This window comes from Colletotrichum truncatum (assembly GCF_014235925.2).
Source record: "Colletotrichum truncatum strain CMES1059 chromosome Unknown Contig_0001, whole genome shotgun sequence".
In the NCBI taxonomy this organism is placed as follows: Eukaryota; Fungi; Ascomycota; class Sordariomycetes; order Glomerellales; family Glomerellaceae; genus Colletotrichum; species Colletotrichum truncatum.
In genome coordinates, this window is record NW_027222398.1 from 8,471,335 (window position 1) to 8,488,320 (window position 16,986).

The 16,986-nt window shown below is 52.1% G+C and overlaps 7 protein-coding genes across 7 annotated transcripts; 4 read left to right on the forward strand and 3 right to left on the reverse strand.

Annotated features, from left to right (window-relative positions):
- Positions 1-708: 708 nt before the first annotated feature.
- Positions 709-1,467, reverse strand: CTRU02_202332 (cysteine dioxygenase; the record flags this gene model as incomplete). Its single annotated transcript, XM_036719739.2, has 3 exons — positions 709-833; positions 888-1,137; positions 1,195-1,467. 3 exons carry the CDS (start codon positions 1,465-1,467, stop codon positions 709-711), a joined length of 648 nt encoding a protein of 215 aa, XP_036588441.2.
- A 1,105-nt stretch (positions 1,468-2,572) lies between these two features.
- Positions 2,573-3,836, forward strand: CTRU02_202333 (c4-dicarboxylate transporter malic acid transport; the record flags this gene model as incomplete). The annotated part of the gene is made up of 4 exons (XM_036719740.2): positions 2,573-2,798; positions 2,857-2,986; positions 3,038-3,635; positions 3,690-3,836. 4 exons carry the CDS (start codon positions 2,573-2,575, stop codon positions 3,834-3,836), a joined length of 1,101 nt encoding a protein of 366 aa, XP_036588442.2.
- Positions 3,837-4,325: 489 nt separating this feature from the next.
- On the forward strand, positions 4,326-6,719 carry CTRU02_202334 (wyosine base formation; the record flags this gene model as incomplete). The annotated part of the gene is made up of 2 exons (XM_036719741.1): positions 4,326-4,328; positions 4,410-6,719. 2 exons carry the CDS (start codon positions 4,326-4,328, stop codon positions 6,717-6,719), a joined length of 2,313 nt encoding a protein of 770 aa, XP_036588443.1.
- Positions 6,720-7,178: 459 nt separating this feature from the next.
- CTRU02_202335 (MAS20 protein import receptor) lies at positions 7,179-7,978 on the reverse strand (the record flags this gene model as incomplete). Its single annotated transcript, XM_036719742.1, has 4 exons — positions 7,179-7,295; positions 7,349-7,449; positions 7,547-7,792; positions 7,915-7,978. The coding sequence occupies 4 exons, from the start codon at positions 7,976-7,978 to the stop codon at positions 7,179-7,181; spliced, it is 528 nt and encodes a 175-aa protein (XP_036588444.1).
- A 674-nt stretch (positions 7,979-8,652) lies between these two features.
- Positions 8,653-10,907, forward strand: CTRU02_202336 (exocyst complex component exo84; the record flags this gene model as incomplete). Its single annotated transcript, XM_036719743.1, has 4 exons — positions 8,653-8,868; positions 8,963-9,182; positions 9,238-10,507; positions 10,559-10,907. The coding sequence occupies 4 exons, from the start codon at positions 8,653-8,655 to the stop codon at positions 10,905-10,907; spliced, it is 2,055 nt and encodes a 684-aa protein (XP_036588445.1).
- Positions 10,908-12,037: 1,130 nt separating this feature from the next.
- CTRU02_202337 (serine threonine-protein phosphatase pp2a catalytic subunit) lies at positions 12,038-13,398 on the forward strand (the record flags this gene model as incomplete). Its single annotated transcript, XM_036719744.1, has 6 exons — positions 12,038-12,196; positions 12,351-12,392; positions 12,450-12,555; positions 12,621-13,154; positions 13,202-13,274; positions 13,326-13,398. The coding sequence occupies 6 exons, from the start codon at positions 12,038-12,040 to the stop codon at positions 13,396-13,398; spliced, it is 987 nt and encodes a 328-aa protein (XP_036588446.1).
- A 671-nt stretch (positions 13,399-14,069) lies between these two features.
- On the reverse strand, positions 14,070-15,367 carry CTRU02_202338 (uncharacterized protein; the record flags this gene model as incomplete). Its single annotated transcript, XM_070204024.1, has 3 exons — positions 14,070-14,110; positions 14,290-15,280; positions 15,341-15,367. The coding sequence occupies 3 exons, from the start codon at positions 15,365-15,367 to the stop codon at positions 14,070-14,072; spliced, it is 1,059 nt and encodes a 352-aa protein (XP_070062606.1).
- Between the last annotated feature and the right edge of the window lie 1,619 nt (positions 15,368-16,986).

The following is a 16,986-nucleotide window of genomic DNA, read 5'->3' on the forward strand; positions in this document are numbered from 1 at the left end:
ACCGACCCAGTTGGGATTGGTTTGGGTAATAATGAAACAAATTGGGAAAGTGGTCAGATTGACCAGACTAATAGGTCGGTACCGAAAATCCCCAAATCAGATGTCTCCCAGCAAGACGGAACCTCATCCAGAAGGTCCAGATGCGACAACGCGTCTCGCGTATCTCTTGTATCTGGGTAGCAGGGGTTTGGTTTTGTGGCTTGAGTATGTGGCTGGTGGGCACTTGAGCCACGGAAGACATCAACCAACCTGTGACCCATATCCTCGAGCACGCCATCGTGGGGAAGAGTCAACCGAGCCAATCACCACCAGTTGCAAAATCACGACATCTCACGTGACCTGTCTCGAAGGCCCGTATGGGTGGTTTCTAGCCAACGACGACGTCTTGCGGCTCTTGCACTTTCCACAACTTCTTTCAACTTCATTTTTGCGTCTCAGGCAATCTGTTATTGAATTTGCTATCTTATGGTACCCCGAAATCTCACTAAAATGCGGCAGGTTGAGCTACTCGTCGGGCCCTATCCACTAAGAGTTGGATAGAGCCATCATACTCTCATCAGTCATCAGCCAGCCGACAAGCGCTTCTCGGCTGTCGGCATGGTTGGTGGTATATCAAACAGGATGACCCAAGTCTGAGCCCTCATTGAAAAGCAATATAGGAAACGCAAACGCTCAAAACGAAATCGAACACCACCCGGTTCCTATCTCTCACTGCTTCGGTAGTCGACGGCCGTACGCTGAGTAGTAGCCACACTTAGCTACATGGCTGCTCTTGCTCGTCTTCTCGTTGAAGATGTTGCACCCTCCCTTGGCGACGTTGGGCGGCGTGTACACTACGGATTTGATCAGCAAAGTTGTCGCATCAAGGATCCTAAATCAACACCTACGGTGAAGGGATACAGCGAAGTCGCTGCCCCTGTTGCAAACTCGGTGGACGCCAAGTTCGTCCGCCATGTATGCCACCGCATTCTCTTTATGTGTTCTTTCAGAGATTACTCTCATGGGCTGCTCTTCTTCACCCTCGGGAAATTCATATCGGATTTCAGTCAGGTCACCCTTGAGGATCTTCATCAAGCAGTGGGCATTGCCGTGGTCGTGAATAGGACTGCCCTTGCCTGGCGACCAGACAAGTACAAGCTAGACGGATGTCAGCGTTGGAGTTGTCAGCCATGAAGTCGTGGCGTGTCTACTCACAAGGTTGCTCTTGCCGTTGCCCTCATCGACAAGATTCCTGGTGTATCCCATACTCTTCTCCGAGAATGCAAACTGGATCCATTCACTCTCTCTAGAGTTGTAATCCTCCATCAAACGCATCAACTCCTTGACATCAACGTCTGCCGAGTCCAATCCCGACGATGGACCTAGTGCCTCCTTTAACGCCAACACGAGCTCGTCAAATCGGTTGCTATCGCTCTTGAGATCGTGCCCGAAGGCAGAGGTGATCTTCGTCAGGATGTCGAGGGCCATGGCTATGGATGAGGATTCTATGGTACTCTTCGCTGCTTGGAATGATTGATTGTTCTTGGGATGCTCAAGTGTGCGGGGTTCCAGTATTCTCTATGATACGATTTCTGTCCCGGTCGGTCATAAGGACAGACTTGAATTACCTGATGGAAACAAGCGGGACTCACGGGACTACTGGTTGTTCCGACCTCGGACGGTGGGTCGCCCGTCAGACGCATATCTTGCCTGAGACAGGGAGTGCGTATACATTACTGGCGCTGCGGGCAAACTTTGGTCGGCGAGCATATTGTCGTTGGTGGATGGTTCCCCAAAAAAGGGGGGTTTCTGGTTGGACGAGATAAACAATCAATCTTTGTTGAGGGATCCTTGCAAAGCCGGCAATAGGCGGCGGGCGGCCCCGACGCTCCAGTGGTCAGATGATCTCACATAATACAGGATAGGTCTTGTTAGAGTTTCGCGGCGTCAAGATCTACTTAATTGAAAACTGCAAGTCCGGTCACCAGGCGTCTGGTCTTCTCAACTTGATGGCGATTTGTGTGGGTGCGACTGCATCATTTTTCTTCCAATGACCCGACTTCATTTCACCGTGCTGTTCCCGTTTTCTAGGTGCTGACCGATAGCTGCAACGCATGGAAGTCAAATAAGCGGATATGGTGGGGCGTGCTTCCGGAAATGGTTCGTCTGTATTACTCACAGTAAAGGATGGCTCACCTCAGCTACCGGGAAAGAAATGCGCCACCAAAGCCCAATATTTTTTTTTCTTCTTGATTTCTCGTAGCTTGACCAGGACCGCAACATAGATTTATTGGATATTTGTTTTCATTGCAGTTGACGTTTTATATAATTATTTTTGCGAAATAGAACTGACTCGGCGCTATGGCGACTGCTAACACTACCAGCACTGTCGAATCAGAGCCTCAGCAAGTACATGCAACAACCCCAGAGACATTTGAACAGTTGAGTAAAGTTCAGTCACCACCGTGTACCCCCTGTAAAGAGAATGTTGGTTGGAGAAAGATTGTGAGAAACTTCACACCTTCGTAGGTCAAAAACAGAACTCCTCTATTAGTTATAGACATCTTACCCTCCCAGATGGTTCGCAGTCACAATGGGAACTGGAATAGTGTCAATCCTCCTCCACAACTTGCCTTACAACGCAAACTGGATATCACACGGCTTAGCCATTGCCTTTTTTGTTCTCAACATCACTTTGTTCACTGTTTTTACGGTCATCACTTTACTACGCTACGCCCTTTACCCGGAAATATGGAGGGCAATGGTCATTCATCCTGCCCAGTCAATGTTTCTTGGATGTTTTCCTATGGGGTTTGCAAGTAAGTTGCCAGTTTTTGAGGCTTATACAGGTATATGATGGGTTGATAATTTTAACAGCAATCATCAACATGATGGTTTTTGTTTGCGTTCCAGCTTGGGGTGATTGGGTTGTTTTCTGGGCCTGGGGGTTCTGGTGGCTGGATGCTGCTCTGTCCTTGGCAACATGCATAACAGTGCCATTTGTCATGTAAGTCGACTATTTTACCTGTCGTGTTATATTCTAACAGCAGCTATCAAGGATTCACCAACACCGCCCAGGGTTGCAAGCAGTTACTGCTGCCAGCCTTCTTCCAATTGTTCCAACTGTTGTTGCATCATCGACAGGTGGTATCGTCGCAGAGGCTCTCTCTAACCCAGATCACGCCTTCATTACGCTCATCACATCTTACATACTCTGGGGTATTGGAATCTGTTTTTCGGGCATGGTTCTTGCCTTGTACTTCCATCGCCTTACCATCCATAGCCTTCCATCAAAGGAGGCCATTGTCTCGGTATTTCTCCCTATCGGTCCTTTGGGTCAGGGCGGCTTTGGCATTCAACAGCTTGGAAAAGTAGCTCGAAAGTTGCTACCCCAGATGTCAGCATTCAACACCATTGCGCCTGGTGCCATTCATGGTGGGGAGGTGCTCTATTTCCTGGGTATCTTTCTTGCCCTCATCATGTGGGGATTCGCGTTGGTGTGGTTGTCTTTCGCCCTCATCAGCATCGCGACTATGCAAAAATTCCCTTTCAATATGGGCTGGTGGGGCTTCACGTTTCCGCTTGGTGTGATGGCTACATGTACAGGCATGCTTGCGCAGGACCTTGACAGCACCTTCTTTAGAGTCACAACAATGGTACGTTCGTATCGCTTTGCTCCCAAGTCTTTGGAGATGCTCACCGCATTCTAGATATTTTCTATTTCCGTCTGCCTTTTGTGGCTGCTAGTAGCAATCAGAACGCTTCATCAAGCTATTTCCGGGGAAATCTTCTTTGCTCCCTGTTTGAAAGATATAAGAGAAAAGCAAGCGCAAGCTGGATCTGATCGTAGAGTATAATTCGGAAAACCATGAAGAAAGGCATTTTAATCCCTGTACATATATAGATAAGACAGTTACAAATCCATGTGATTCACAGTCAGAAGAACTGGCTAAGACTCTCTAAAGACCGGCTGGCGATGGCGATGGTTCTTTGAGATGCGGCGCAGGATATCTGACAAAATTCGGATTGGGCAGGGGCTCTAAAAGACGCTAATGGCGGGGTTGATGAGGTGCAGCACCCTCCAAAATTCTCTTGCGGGGCACCACCACGGTTCTAGTCCAGGCGCTGGGAAACTTTCAATAATAATTGCAATTCCAGTCGCACCCACTGGCTGCATGGTCCCTCGATAATCCACACCCCGCCACCGTATGCGATTCGAACCTTCACACCTCCTCCGAAGTGTGACACAGCAGCTCGAAGGCTTGTTCTTGAGCATTGCTGCACTTTAGTCCCTCGGGTCACGATGGCGCTCCCTTTTGACCACCTGGGCCTCAGGTCTATGCTAAATGGTAAGCAGGGGAAATTTCTCTTGTCGCGTCGCCGTTACCTGTGTGTATTTGCGCTAACATTTGACTCCCTTTGTGCACGTAGACGCCCACGATGCATGGCAGCAAATTCGAATTCCCGTCATCCTTTTTACGGCTTTTGGACTGCTCATTCTTCGTTTCTACCTCCACAGCACGGAGACTAAAGAAGAGTTAAAGGCGTTCCCTAAGGCTTATAAAACCGAGAAGCCCGAGTCGAAGCCTGCGTTGAAATCGAAGCCCAAGCCGGTCGAAGAGAAAAATGAAGCGAAACTGAGCCCTGCTATCGAATCGAAGGCACCCAAGCCGAATGGTCCAAAGAGGATAAAGGGCGGCCTGGTCAAACGGCCCTCTGAAGAGCTCAAGAATGGGGAGTCTCTTGCGCGGAAGATACGGCCTTTGATTTTCTTTTCGAGTATTACTGCCAACACGCCCAAGATTGCAAAAGATTACGCCGAGCGCTTGGATAAGGAACTGCAGACCATCGCTGCAGACACTGGATGCTCATTCCTGACACCCGAGGTACTGGATTTGGCTGAGACTGACTTTGACGACTACTTCATCACCCCGCCCAAGTCCGAGGAGCCGGTTGAGCTCTTCTATCTCTTCTTGCTGCCCAGCTACAACATCGATACAATTAACGATACCTTTCTGGAGCATCTCCAAGAGACGCACCATGACTTCCGCATCGATACTGCACCTCTGGCCCCACTACTTGGATATTCCGTCTTCGGTTTTGGAGACAGGGAAAACTGGCCGACAGAGGAAGAAGGTTTCTGTTTCCAAGCCAAAGAAGTTGATAAATGGATGGCCAAGCTCACAGGTCGTAAGAGGGCTTTCCCGGTCGGTATGGGTGACACGAAGAAGGATTACGCCGAGAGATTGTCCGAATGGTCTGAGGGCGTTGTAGATGTGCTCAGCATGTTGGCTAAGACTGGCAGCTTAGGCGAGGGTCTCCCAGGAAGCGGTGCACCTGAGGAAAGCGACGACGAATCCGCGGCAGAAGATGATGACGAGGTCCTCATTGAAGACTCGGAGGCAAAGCCTGAGAAGCTCAAGAGTCGCAAAAACATCGATGATGTAGAGGACCTAGGCCGCATCATGAAAAGCTCGAACCCGGATACCGACACATCCTCCCGCGCGACGCCCATCGCTGTTGATTTTACAACCTATGGAAAGTCTTCCACCGCACCCAAGAAGACGCCGACGCAAGGCGCCAAGGAGATGGTCCCCAAGAACTCACCTACCTACGCTTCGCTCACAAAGCAGGGCTATTCCATCGTTGGCTCGCACTCGGGCGTCAAGATCTGCCGATGGACAAAGTCCGCGCTCCGCGGTCGCGGATCGTGCTACAAATATTCGTTTTATGGCATCAATTCGCATCAGTGTATGGAAACAACCCCTTCGCTGTCGTGTTCAAACAAGTGTGTCTTTTGCTGGCGCCACGGTACAAACCCCGTCGGCACTACCTGGCGCTGGGTTGTCGACCCTCCTGAGCTCATCTTTGACGGTGTCAAGGCGAATCATTACAACAAGATCAAAATGCTTCGCGGCGTTCCTGGCGTCAGGGCTGAGAGATTTGCGGAGGCAATGCGCATCCGTCACTGCGCTCTCTCGCTTGTGGGAGAGCCGATCTTTTACCCCTACATCAACGAGTTCCTCGGCATGCTCCATGCTGAGCGTATTTCATCTTTCTTGGTCTGCAACGCCCAGCATCCTGATCAGCTTGCTGCTCTCAAGGCTGTGACGCAGCTCTACGTTTCCATCGACGCATCAAATAAGGAATCGTTAAGAAAAATTGACCGACCCCTGCACCGAGACTTCTGGGAGAGGTTCCAGAGATGCCTGGATATCCTAAGGGAGAAGCGTTTCAAGCATCGTACCGTCTTTCGTCTTACACTTGTTAAGGGCTTCAACGTCGATGACGAGGTTGAGGGCTACGCCCAGCTGGTCGAGAAGGGCTTGCCCTGCTTCGTTGAGATCAAGGGTGTCACATACTGCGGGACATCTACCGCGTCCAACGCCGGTCTGAGCATGTCCAACGTTCCCTTCTACTGGGAAGTTGCAGACTTTGTCAAGGCTCTCGAAAAGAGACTTAACGAGAAGGGCCTGAAGTACGGCATCGCGGCGGAGCACGCTCACAGCTGCTGCGTCCTGCTTGCCAGCGAACGGTTCTATGTCGATGGCAAATGGCATCCCCGAATCGACTACCAAAAGTTCTTTGAATTGCTAGAAGAACGTGGGCCTGATGGAGATTGGAAGCCCGAAGATTACATGGGCGAGGCAACACCTGAGTGGGCGGAATGGGGCAATGGCGGTTTCGACCCCAGAGACGAGAGAGTCGACAGGAAGGGCAGGAAAATCGAGGCTAGCTGAGGGGTAGTAATAAACCAAGGTTAAGCGGTTCCGCAAGGACGAAACAAAGACTACATGGGGAAAAACAAATCCAAAAAAAAAACTAGCCGCACACGCATGCTTGTTGGCACAGGCACAGTGATTATGAAATTGTGGGATTTCGTGAACCTTCTCGCCTAATCTTCCTGCCAGGATTGTCAATATACACGTGGTTTCCTCTTACAAAACCTTCTATCAAAACAGCCCAGCCGGCCAGAGTATTGTACATTGAAAAAGTCGTGAACCCTCTTTTTCTCTTCGCAGAATGATGGTGGTGGTAAGGGGGATTACGGGTGAGATTGGGTGTTGAACAGCATCACGCCATTCGTGGAATGGTTGCTGGTCTCTTTTGGTTCATCAAAAAGATTGCCAGTCGGTGTTGTCGGGGGAGAGAGTGGAGGGGATTCAATAGGGTTGCCACAGAGGTCGGGCGAAGTTCTTCTAGTCCAGGCCAACGGTGGGCATGTCACCAAGGTTGGCGTTGACACCACCGGTGTACTGGCCGATGTTGAGAGTAGAGTCGTAGGCGATCATCTCGGCAAGGACGTCAAGGACGGGCTGCATAGGGATTAGCTCTTGCGGGTTCATGAACAAGTCGTGCGTCGGCTTACCTTGGGGACGGTCTTGTCGTAAATGCCAATCAGGTCACCGGGGGTAGGGTAGACCTTCAGGCCCTTGTAGAACGCCAACGCAGCATCAACGGTGCGCAAGGCTGCAATCCAACATACGTCAGTAAAGAAGACTACTTCCAGAATGGGGACGAAATGTGCGCTTTTTGGAAGAAAAGATGCAATAAAGGGTTGACTAACGGTCTGAGGAAAGAGTCTCTCCCTCGGAAACCTGCTGCAGGAAGAAAGCCTCTCTGGACTCGACGTCTTCGGGGAAGCCCTCGGCCTTGGCGTCGTCGACGGCCTGCTTGATTGCTTGTCGCTGACGGACAGTCTCCTGTGCGGCCTCCTCCTTCTCGGCCTTGTGCTGTCGGCGCTCGTTCCGGCGCAGCTCTCTCCGGAACTCAGCCTTGTTGCGGCGCTGGTAATCGAAGTAAACGGCGTAGGCTGTTTAAGCAGTAATCAGCAATGAAGCTTCCCCTATCGCCAATCCTACCGTGCACCATCATGAATTCATGTATTCAAGTGCTCCGAGTTGACTGGCGCATGAAGTTGGCAACGCAACTCACCAAACAAGCCGGTAACGGCGGCGGCGACTGATGCCGTCACTATCGTCGATGTCTGTTGGGCCATACTGAATTGTTTTGAAGCGGACGAGAAAGCTGTTTTATGCAGCAAAAGGTAGAATCAAGAACGATAATTAGGCGAGAGGGCGCTCGACTGTTGATGCTGCGCTGAGGGTTGGATGATTCGGGGGACCGGAGAGACTGGCGAGGTTTCTTCGTTGACGGAGTGAATATCGAAGGAGAGAAGCTCTATCGGGAATTGATGGAGCTCTCTCTACCAATTTTTTTTAGCCTCTGCGCCATCCAGTGTCGTTCCCAGGTCGCGTTCCTTGCCAAGCGCTGCCGGGTGGGACAGGGCACGGGCCAGGACTACGTATCGATTCGACAGCTGCTACCAGCGTGGTGGTCTAGTGGTTTACACTAGAGGTACCATCTTTGAAGGAATTGTGTGCTGGCTGAGTCCTGTCCACTGCTGTAAAGGTTACGTAGCGGGATGGGCGCTTCAGTGCACTGTCCCGCCCGCCCATTCTAATGTGCAGGGGTCCCACCTTCCAAACGGCCACAGCACCGGCATGGCAGCTTCCCATTCCACCAAGGGTGCATGAAACAACATCAACCCAGCCGACGTCCTCACGAGGGGTGGTTCTCGTGTCGTCTGCTGCGTGCAATCTCTCGACGCTCAATTTACATTGCTGGACACGACAGATATCCAAGTTCTAATACAGCAATCGGTCGCCCAACATGTCGGAGGATCGGGAGAGGAGCAAGATCTCGCTGAGAAGCGGCAAGAGGAAAGGCCGCCCTCAGATTAGTGCACCACGTCAGATCTCGGAGCCCATTCTGCAAGATGGATCTGGTCCGGTACGGCCTCCCGGCTCGAGGCCGATGGCCGATGCGGGACCTCCTCAGGCGCAACCTCGACTTCGTCCGCCGCCGCAGGCTGGAGGCGGATCCAAGGTGAACAAGAACCTCAAGCTCTCCAAGGATGGCTGGATGGATAGATGAGCGGGAGCTCGAGATGAAACCCAAAGGCTGACTATATGATGTGCAGACTTCAGATTTGGTAAAGCGACGATACTCGACGCGGTTTAATAACCTGCCGAGTGACTTCGATGTGAATAATCCGCCGGTTCCTGCCATGCCATCCCTCGATAAGTACGAATCCCGTCAACGCAGAGTGCGACCGCCTCCCAGCCGAGGGAGTGATGCAGCCCCCGCTCCTGTCGTAGATGTCAAGGCTTTGCGGGACCCCAACTTAGTCCCCGATCAATGTCAGTTCTAATAATCCTCGATCTCTCCTGTATGCAGCTAACTTGGACACCATAGACGTTGCCAGCTTGCTCAGCGAAGCCTCCGAGGACCAGATTCGCGAATTCGAGGACAACTTACGCGGCCTTAAAAGCCGAGCCAACGCAGACCTTCAACAAAATGTCATGCAGAATCGAACTCAGTTCATCAAGATCAGCAAAGAAGCCGAGAAGCTCAAGGGCGAGATGCGAGCTTTGAAGAATCTAATGACGGACCTCAAAGTAAACACAACGGCGCTGCGTCAAGCTTCCAGCAACAATAACAACGAGCCTTCTGGCCTCGGCGGAGAACTCTCGACGGGCATGAGCAAGAGAGATAAGCGCAGCTCGGTCGCTGACCGAAGCGCTCTTTGGAACTCGCAAATGCAAGCGCTGTACAAGAATGTTGAGGGATCGCAAAAGTTCTTGCCCAATTCTGCTACTCGCCATGTAATCCAGAATGCCGGAGCATGGATTGAATTGGACAACGCCACTTACAAGTCCCGCCGGGCCATGCAGATATTCCTTTTAAACGACCACCTGCTGATTGCGTCACGCAAGAAGAGAAAGGCCGATGTTCCTCCTCGGGAGGCGACAGGACCACTCGTGAAGTTGGTTGCCGACAGATGTTGGCCCCTGCTTGATGTTGAAGTGGTGGACATGGCGGGTTCAAGCGATTCTTCGACGACTCGGAACAAGCTGGCAGACGCCATCATGGTCCGTGGCGTTGGCCAGGAATCAGTCATTTACCGGACGGAGAAGCCCGAAGATACTGAGAAGAACAGTCTGCTACTCAACATTCGTAAGGCAGTGGAAGAGCTGCGGAAGGAGCGTCAGTCGGAACTGGAAGCGAACAACAAAGCCAAGGAGACGATCAACTACTTCGCCTCTCGAGACCCCGGCTTGCTTCAGAAGACAGAGCTCTTGGAAACACTGTCCGACATTAAGGATATGCTTATAGATGTGGACGGAAAGCAGCAAAATCTGCGTTGGGTGGAGAGCCAGATGGACGAGCTGGACATTGACATTGCGCTTCAAAACTTTGAACCAGCTGTGGGCCGTGTCGAGAAACTCAAGAACCTCGCCCGAGGGTTGAAGAACAACACAGTGGCACAGGATTTCATCAGCTTTAAGGTCGAAGAGCGATGCGCTAAGCTAGCAGGCATGATTATCCGCGAACTTGAGACGACGCACAACGCGCCGACGAAGAACAAGCGCAACATCAGCTGGTTAGCCAGGCTTGGATACGAGGACAGAGCCCGCGAGGCCTACTTGCTGGCCAGGCACGATATTATCCAGAAGCGATCTAGGTAAGACAATCCCACTGCTGGATTCTGAGTGTTTTCTAACCCAGTTGCCAGGCAATGCATCTTTCAGGGAGATTTACACCAGTACATCTGGGAAATTTCATTTGTCTACTTCTCACTCATACGCAATACTGTAAGCTGCTTTACGGCATGCTTCCCGCCACCGATGATGAGTGCCTGCGTCAAATGGGCCAAAGAGGAAGTCGAGGTATTCAATGCCATCCTCGCCCGACAACTCAGTGGCACCGAACGTGGCGGCAAGGTCTGGAACGATTGCATGGAGCGGGCCCATGAACACGCCAAGATGCTCAACGACGTGCAATTGGATTTCCGTAATGTTGTCGGCAAGGACTTGGACAACACATCCGAGGCCGCTAGTCCCATTGGTCTCGGATTGACATAGATTTACGGCAGGAAGCACTGGGATGCTCGAAAGTTGAAGTGACACCCTCAAACCCAGGTTGTTGACATGGCTAGCGGTTTCTACCTTTTATTGTTGAGTTAAATTGAATGACTGATGCGCTGAAGATTTGGTATTAGTGTATGTTTGTCGTGGAGCCAATGTAAATGAGAGCAAGACATTGGAGTTGTAATGACGGAGATGCCACTGTCACTGGCATGTGCCATGGTTCGTTCCTTGGGCCACTTGAGGCTGACTCGAATCCACCCTCCCAAATGCCTGTTTACATGCGACGGCGTTTGTCGCCGACATGATGTATATATGTATGTATAAGAGAGCGCCTTGGCCTATATAGTAGCTTGAGGACGATGAGAAGGATGGTGAGAATGAAGAACGGGACAATTTTCTTAGTCAGCGTGAATAATAATTGGACTATGGCCATGAGCTGGAAGCCGATCACAGTACTTTTGCTAGTGTAGGTACTTTCAGATGGGCAGAGGTACAGGGAACTGGGTGTGCTGAAAAAGGGAGACGAGGCTTGCCTCAGTATCGGATTAAGCGAGGCCAGACTGGGACCTGGACGTCCCAGGTAATTTCTTCGCCATCTGCCTGCCTGCCGTGGTGTCGTCCCCTCCTGCCCCGGTCTGGCCTTGCTGCTGCAACCAGCAAAGCAAAGCAAACTAAGCAAAGCAGTACATCCCATCCGTACCTCCCACGCACCACACCCGCCGCACCTGCACCTGCACCATCTCCCACCTTGCAAAAATCCCCAGCGCCCAACATCAACGCCCTCCTCAGACTCCCGCATCAGAGATTATAATCCCGCTTCGCCCCGCCTTGTGCGAACGCATCCCTCGTCTAGCTCCCCTGCGCCGAACGCTCCATTGCGTCCCTATCTGGCCTCAGACGAAGCTCTGACCGCCTTTGACGATTCGCCGCCAGCCCCACGTTACTGGATTGAGGTGCTGTGCTAATCTGAAGACCGCGACCGGTTGTTGAAAACAACGTCATTCTTCCCCCTCGACACGACGACGACGACACGCCTGCCCTTTCTCTAAACCCTCTGCCGCTCCTTTCGACCGACGAATCTACCTTTCAATCAAAATTTACGACACCCTAGACGACTTTTCAGCATGGATACGAACATGGAGGATGTCGGGCGTGTTCCCACCGATCTGCCCTCCACCCAGAACCTCGAGCCTACCACGATCCCGACCCTAGATGGCTGGATCGAGAGCCTTATGAACTGCAAGCAGCTTGTTGAGGCTGACGTTCAGAGACTTTGCGAGAAGGTCAGTAATGTTCTGCCATCGATGACGGATGGTCGCAATGCTTGGGCAGCTGTCGTCATAGCTGCCTTCGATGCAGCCTTTGTGCCCTCCCCTCATCACTAAATCGCCCCTCTCGCGTGACCAGGGGGGAACAAGTTTCTGACATTCATTACAGGCGCGGGAAGTCTTGCAGGACGAGTCCAATGTGCAACCAGTCGTATGTCCACTCCGTCGCCTCAGAACCGACGAACGAAGCTAACCCCTCTTCTGCCAGAAATGCCCAGTGACGGTGTGCGGTGATATCCATGGCCAATTTCACGATCTTATGGAGTTGTTTAAGATTGGCGGTCCTAACCCTGACACCAACTACCTTTTCATGGGTATGTCGTGCATTCCTTCGATGCTTACAATGTCATGGGCAGATACTCATATTCTGGCTCTTCAGGTGACTACGTCGATAGAGGCTACTACTCTGTTGAGACCGTGACTCTACTCGTCGCTCTCAAGATCAGATACCCCCAGCGCATCACCATCCTCCGCGGTAACCACGAGTCCCGCCAGATCACCCAAGTCTATGGCTTCTACGACGAGTGCCTCCGGAAATACGGCAACGCCAACGTATGGAAGTACTTTACCGACCTCTTCGACTACCTCCCCCTTACCGCACTCATCGACAACCAGATCTTCTGCTTGCACGGCGGCCTGTCGCCCAGTATTGACACCCTGGACAACATCAGGGCTCTGGACAGAATTCAGGAGGTGCCTCACGAGGGCCCCATGTGCGATCTGCTCTGGTCCGACCCGGATGACCGATGCGGCTGGGGTATCTCTCCTCGTGGTGCTGGCTACACCTTCGGCCAGGATATCTCCGAAGCTTTCAATCACAACAACGGCCTGACGCTGATTGCGCGTGCCCATCAACTTGTGATGGAGGGCTATAACTGGTCGCAAGACAGGAATGTGGTGACCATCTTCTCTGGTGAGTTTGGCCTGGACCCATCTTACGAGCCCAGCTAACGCGCGCAGCACCCAATTACTGCTACAGATGCGGTAACCAGGCAGCGATCATGGAGATTGACGAACATCTGAAATACACATTGTGAGTGCCCAAAACCCAAAGTGTGAAACGGCAGCCACTAATCGTATACAGCTTGCAATTCGACCCTTGCCCGAGAGCCGGCGAGCCGATGGTGTCGAGACGCACACCCGACTACTTCCTCTGATCACCTGTTCGATACCCTTTACTACCCATCGCCCAGAGTATGCTTCTGGGTGTTATCGTGGGAGAGATTCGAAAGAGACGGGGCGTGTGCATGCTCAACTTGCATTGGTGCTTGGAGGAGTCTAATCTTGTAAGGTTACAAACAAAGCCAAGAACCAATGTACTCCCAAGAGAGATTCTGCGTTGAGCATTATGATAGAGAGGGATACTATGAGGATCAGCGCGAGCGCAGCCCCTCTTTCCAAGTCATTTTTTTAGGTGTGCCTTGGACCTTTCCCTCTATCAACGCGTTAGATACTCATTATAGACCGCCGGCAACAAGGTGTCGATGCTAATGAAGCTTGATGTTCCAATTTTGTGTGATTTTATGCTAATCCGTAATGCTACTATCTATTGTACCCCTATCCGAGGTATGTTCATGTTGTCGTTAAATGTACAATAGGAAATTGCCAACGCCTATAAGTGCATCGAAGAAGAAAAAAACATGTTACATAGAAGGGAAGGGAGGTTACCAAGTGCAGAGAAGGTTTCAACTCACTACGCAGGCGCCCCGCCGACTTCGTTCCTCATGGGTGTCGACTACTTCTTGGGGGTCGACTACGGCGCCGGGTATGATGATGATGATGATGATGGTGTTGGTTGTGGTGGTGATGAGGGTGACCGGTCCGCCTCCTACTCCGGCTCCGCCTTATTGATACTGCTCTCGACCTCTTCTGGGAATCCCGCTCCCGCACCCGTACTCCCTCCGCGCTAATCTCCTCGCTTTCAGAACTCCTCGTGCGCGAGCCCGAACCATACGAGCTGCTACCGTACGAGCTACTCCCGTAGGAACTACGGTAGGAACTACGGAAGTACGCGCTGAGGTACGAACTCCGAGTTTCCCCCATCTCACTCAGGCCGCTGATCACCACCGACCGGTCGCCGCGCCGCCGCCGCGACCTGATTCCTCGTTCGATGCTGATGCTCTGACTGTAGCGGGTCGCGGCAAGGCTGCTGACGCGCTGGTAGGCGTACTGACCCTTGCGGTAGTCGCCAGGTTTGCAGGCGCCGTCGGGGACGTGGAAGCGCTGGTCGAAGCGCATGAGGGCGTAGGTGAAGACCACGACAAGCTCGAGGTCATAGTTGAAGACGTAGTAGCACGCCTTGTGGTGCCACCACGCGGGCGCCCAGACGGGTCGAATGGCGTAGTTGACTGCGCAGCGGTAGGCGGCGCCGATGGTCAGGAGGAAGGCGGTCATGAGCACTATTAGTGCCTTGGTGCTGATGCTGCCATAGCCGAAAGGCTCAGGGCGGCGGGCACCCGGGTAGAAGAGTGCACCGAGAAGGATCAGAATCGGGACGAAGGCGAGAAAGGCGAGGGAGGTGGAAGTGAAGAGCTGGACGAGGCGGCACTTGTTGAGGTAGTCCCATACGAGGGTGTAGTAGGAAACGACATTGGCGACGATGGCGCAAAGGAGGCAGACGAGGATCCAAAAGTAGAGGAAAAGGAAGAAGTAGCCAACGAGAGGATTCCAGCCGATTGTGGGGTGGAGAGCACGAACAAGGCGGTGGGTGAAGAGAATGTTGAGGATGAGAAGAAGGACGACGCCGGCGGCAGCGAAGATAGTGGCGGCAATGACGAGCTTGACGTTCCAGGGTTGGGTGGCCCAGGCAATGCGGAGTGAGAGAGCGATGATACGGGTGGTGCAGAAGCCGACTAGGATCGTCGAGGGGAGGAACTTGTGGCCAACGGCTTTGTTGCGTATGAAGACGAAGAGGTTGAGGGCGGCTGCGGTGAGGAAGAAGACGATCAGGACGATACAGATGGGCACGTCTACATGTACCGTCGGAATGAGGCCGAGAATGGCGACTTGGGGTTGATATGGAGGGCCGACGGGTGGAAGCTGGTGATGTCAGTGAGTACAGTTACTGATGAGTATTCCAAGAGGGATTCTCTTACTTACCGTTGGGATTGGATCGACGTCCGACATGATGTCGGATCCTTTGTTGAAGCCACTCGCGAGAGAATCTCTATTCACAAGAATGGCCGCGGTGTTATAGTCGATCTATAATCTACAGAGGTAGAGAGAAAGGCTCGGCACTGGCGCTTGGCTGACAGTGCTCGCTCTGGGGAAAGGTGGCAGGTAGACAAGCTTGGCCATCTGCGCAGCCTTGATCCAGAGAAGACCGCATATCGGGGGTAGGCCGGCGGAGGGATTGACGGGCCCTTATCATTGTAGGGTGGGTGTTTGTGCAGATGTTCGTCTGAACTATGATGCACTAGCGTCGGGGTTGGATGTGTTGGCTTTGGGAATTCGGCACGACCTGGGCGACGAGGCGGATGAGAGACGCGAGGAAATCAGGGAAGAATATTAGCCAGTGGCGAGTAACGAAAGCGAAGAAAGGTAAACTTGTGTCTCTTCAGATGGGCGATCACGTTTTGGGTTGTTCTCGAAAAGTGGTTTTAGACGATGGATGGTATCGTCCATCTTAACAATACAATGGCACAGCAAGACAGACAGGATGGCAGCTTTCTAGCAATGGGCAGTAATGGTATTGGCAATTTTCATCATCCCCATGAAAGCTCAGCCTCAATTTTCGAATAAAAAGTGCGTCATCAGGATATCAGAACTGGTGGAGGGGGTTGACGCATGAAGAATCCTAGAGGCAGGTGCATCTTCCTGAGACGGTATGATCACTAGTAACGGTCGCAGACGGACATAAGAGCTCCCGTAGCCTCGGATCCCTTCGACGGGGACGCACGCTTCATAGTTGCGAGACGCACCCAAACCGGTAGGGGGGGCAAAGGTTAGGGGAGGAACAGCACAACTTGCATAGCTCTAAGTTGACAGGCATGACTTCACATATGAGCCGCGCGGGCTGTAGCAGACTTGTTTTCTCGCTTAGTTCATTCTGGGACAGTCGATGTCGGGCGGTTGGAGTCTGTTGGACGTGCGCCGCTGATAGTTTGCAGAGAGGTCGATGGCGGGGTGCGTACTCACGGACCTCGGTGGTTGGGAACACAGCTTCACTGTATGGAAATCATTATGAGGAGAACTAGAGGCCCGTTCTGTGGACTAGGATAGGGCGGTGTGGTGGAGGTTATCCAGGATATCTAGCTGCTGAAGCTGACAATCAAGCATTCGTCAGTACCAAAGACGCAAGACAGTATCAACGAACAGCATCAAAGTTGCCCAAATGATGCATCAGGAAATCATCGCGAGCTTAAAGCAGACAAAGCCGTTGGTAATCCTCTTAGACTGTTCCAGGTTTCCGAGAACAAGTCGAATGTTGGAATTATTCCTCACACAGGAAGTAGATGACTGTCCTTCAGAATTAACGTGCTATGTTGAAGCATGGCAGCTTGCACTACTTCCTCAGATGACTCTCTTGCTAGCTTTGATTCTTTCGGGTCCGAAAGATGCTCCTGACTTAACTCACGAGACTTCAGCCTTTCGAGACGGCATAACCGTACTGGATCTCACCGCGAATCGGCATACCTTGTGCCGATCTATAAGCCCAGTCGTGCGCTGCTGATCACATGGATTTCCCCAACTCTTACATTAAATCCGCCACTTTGACAGTGAAGGGCCACGTACTAGGTTCGCAC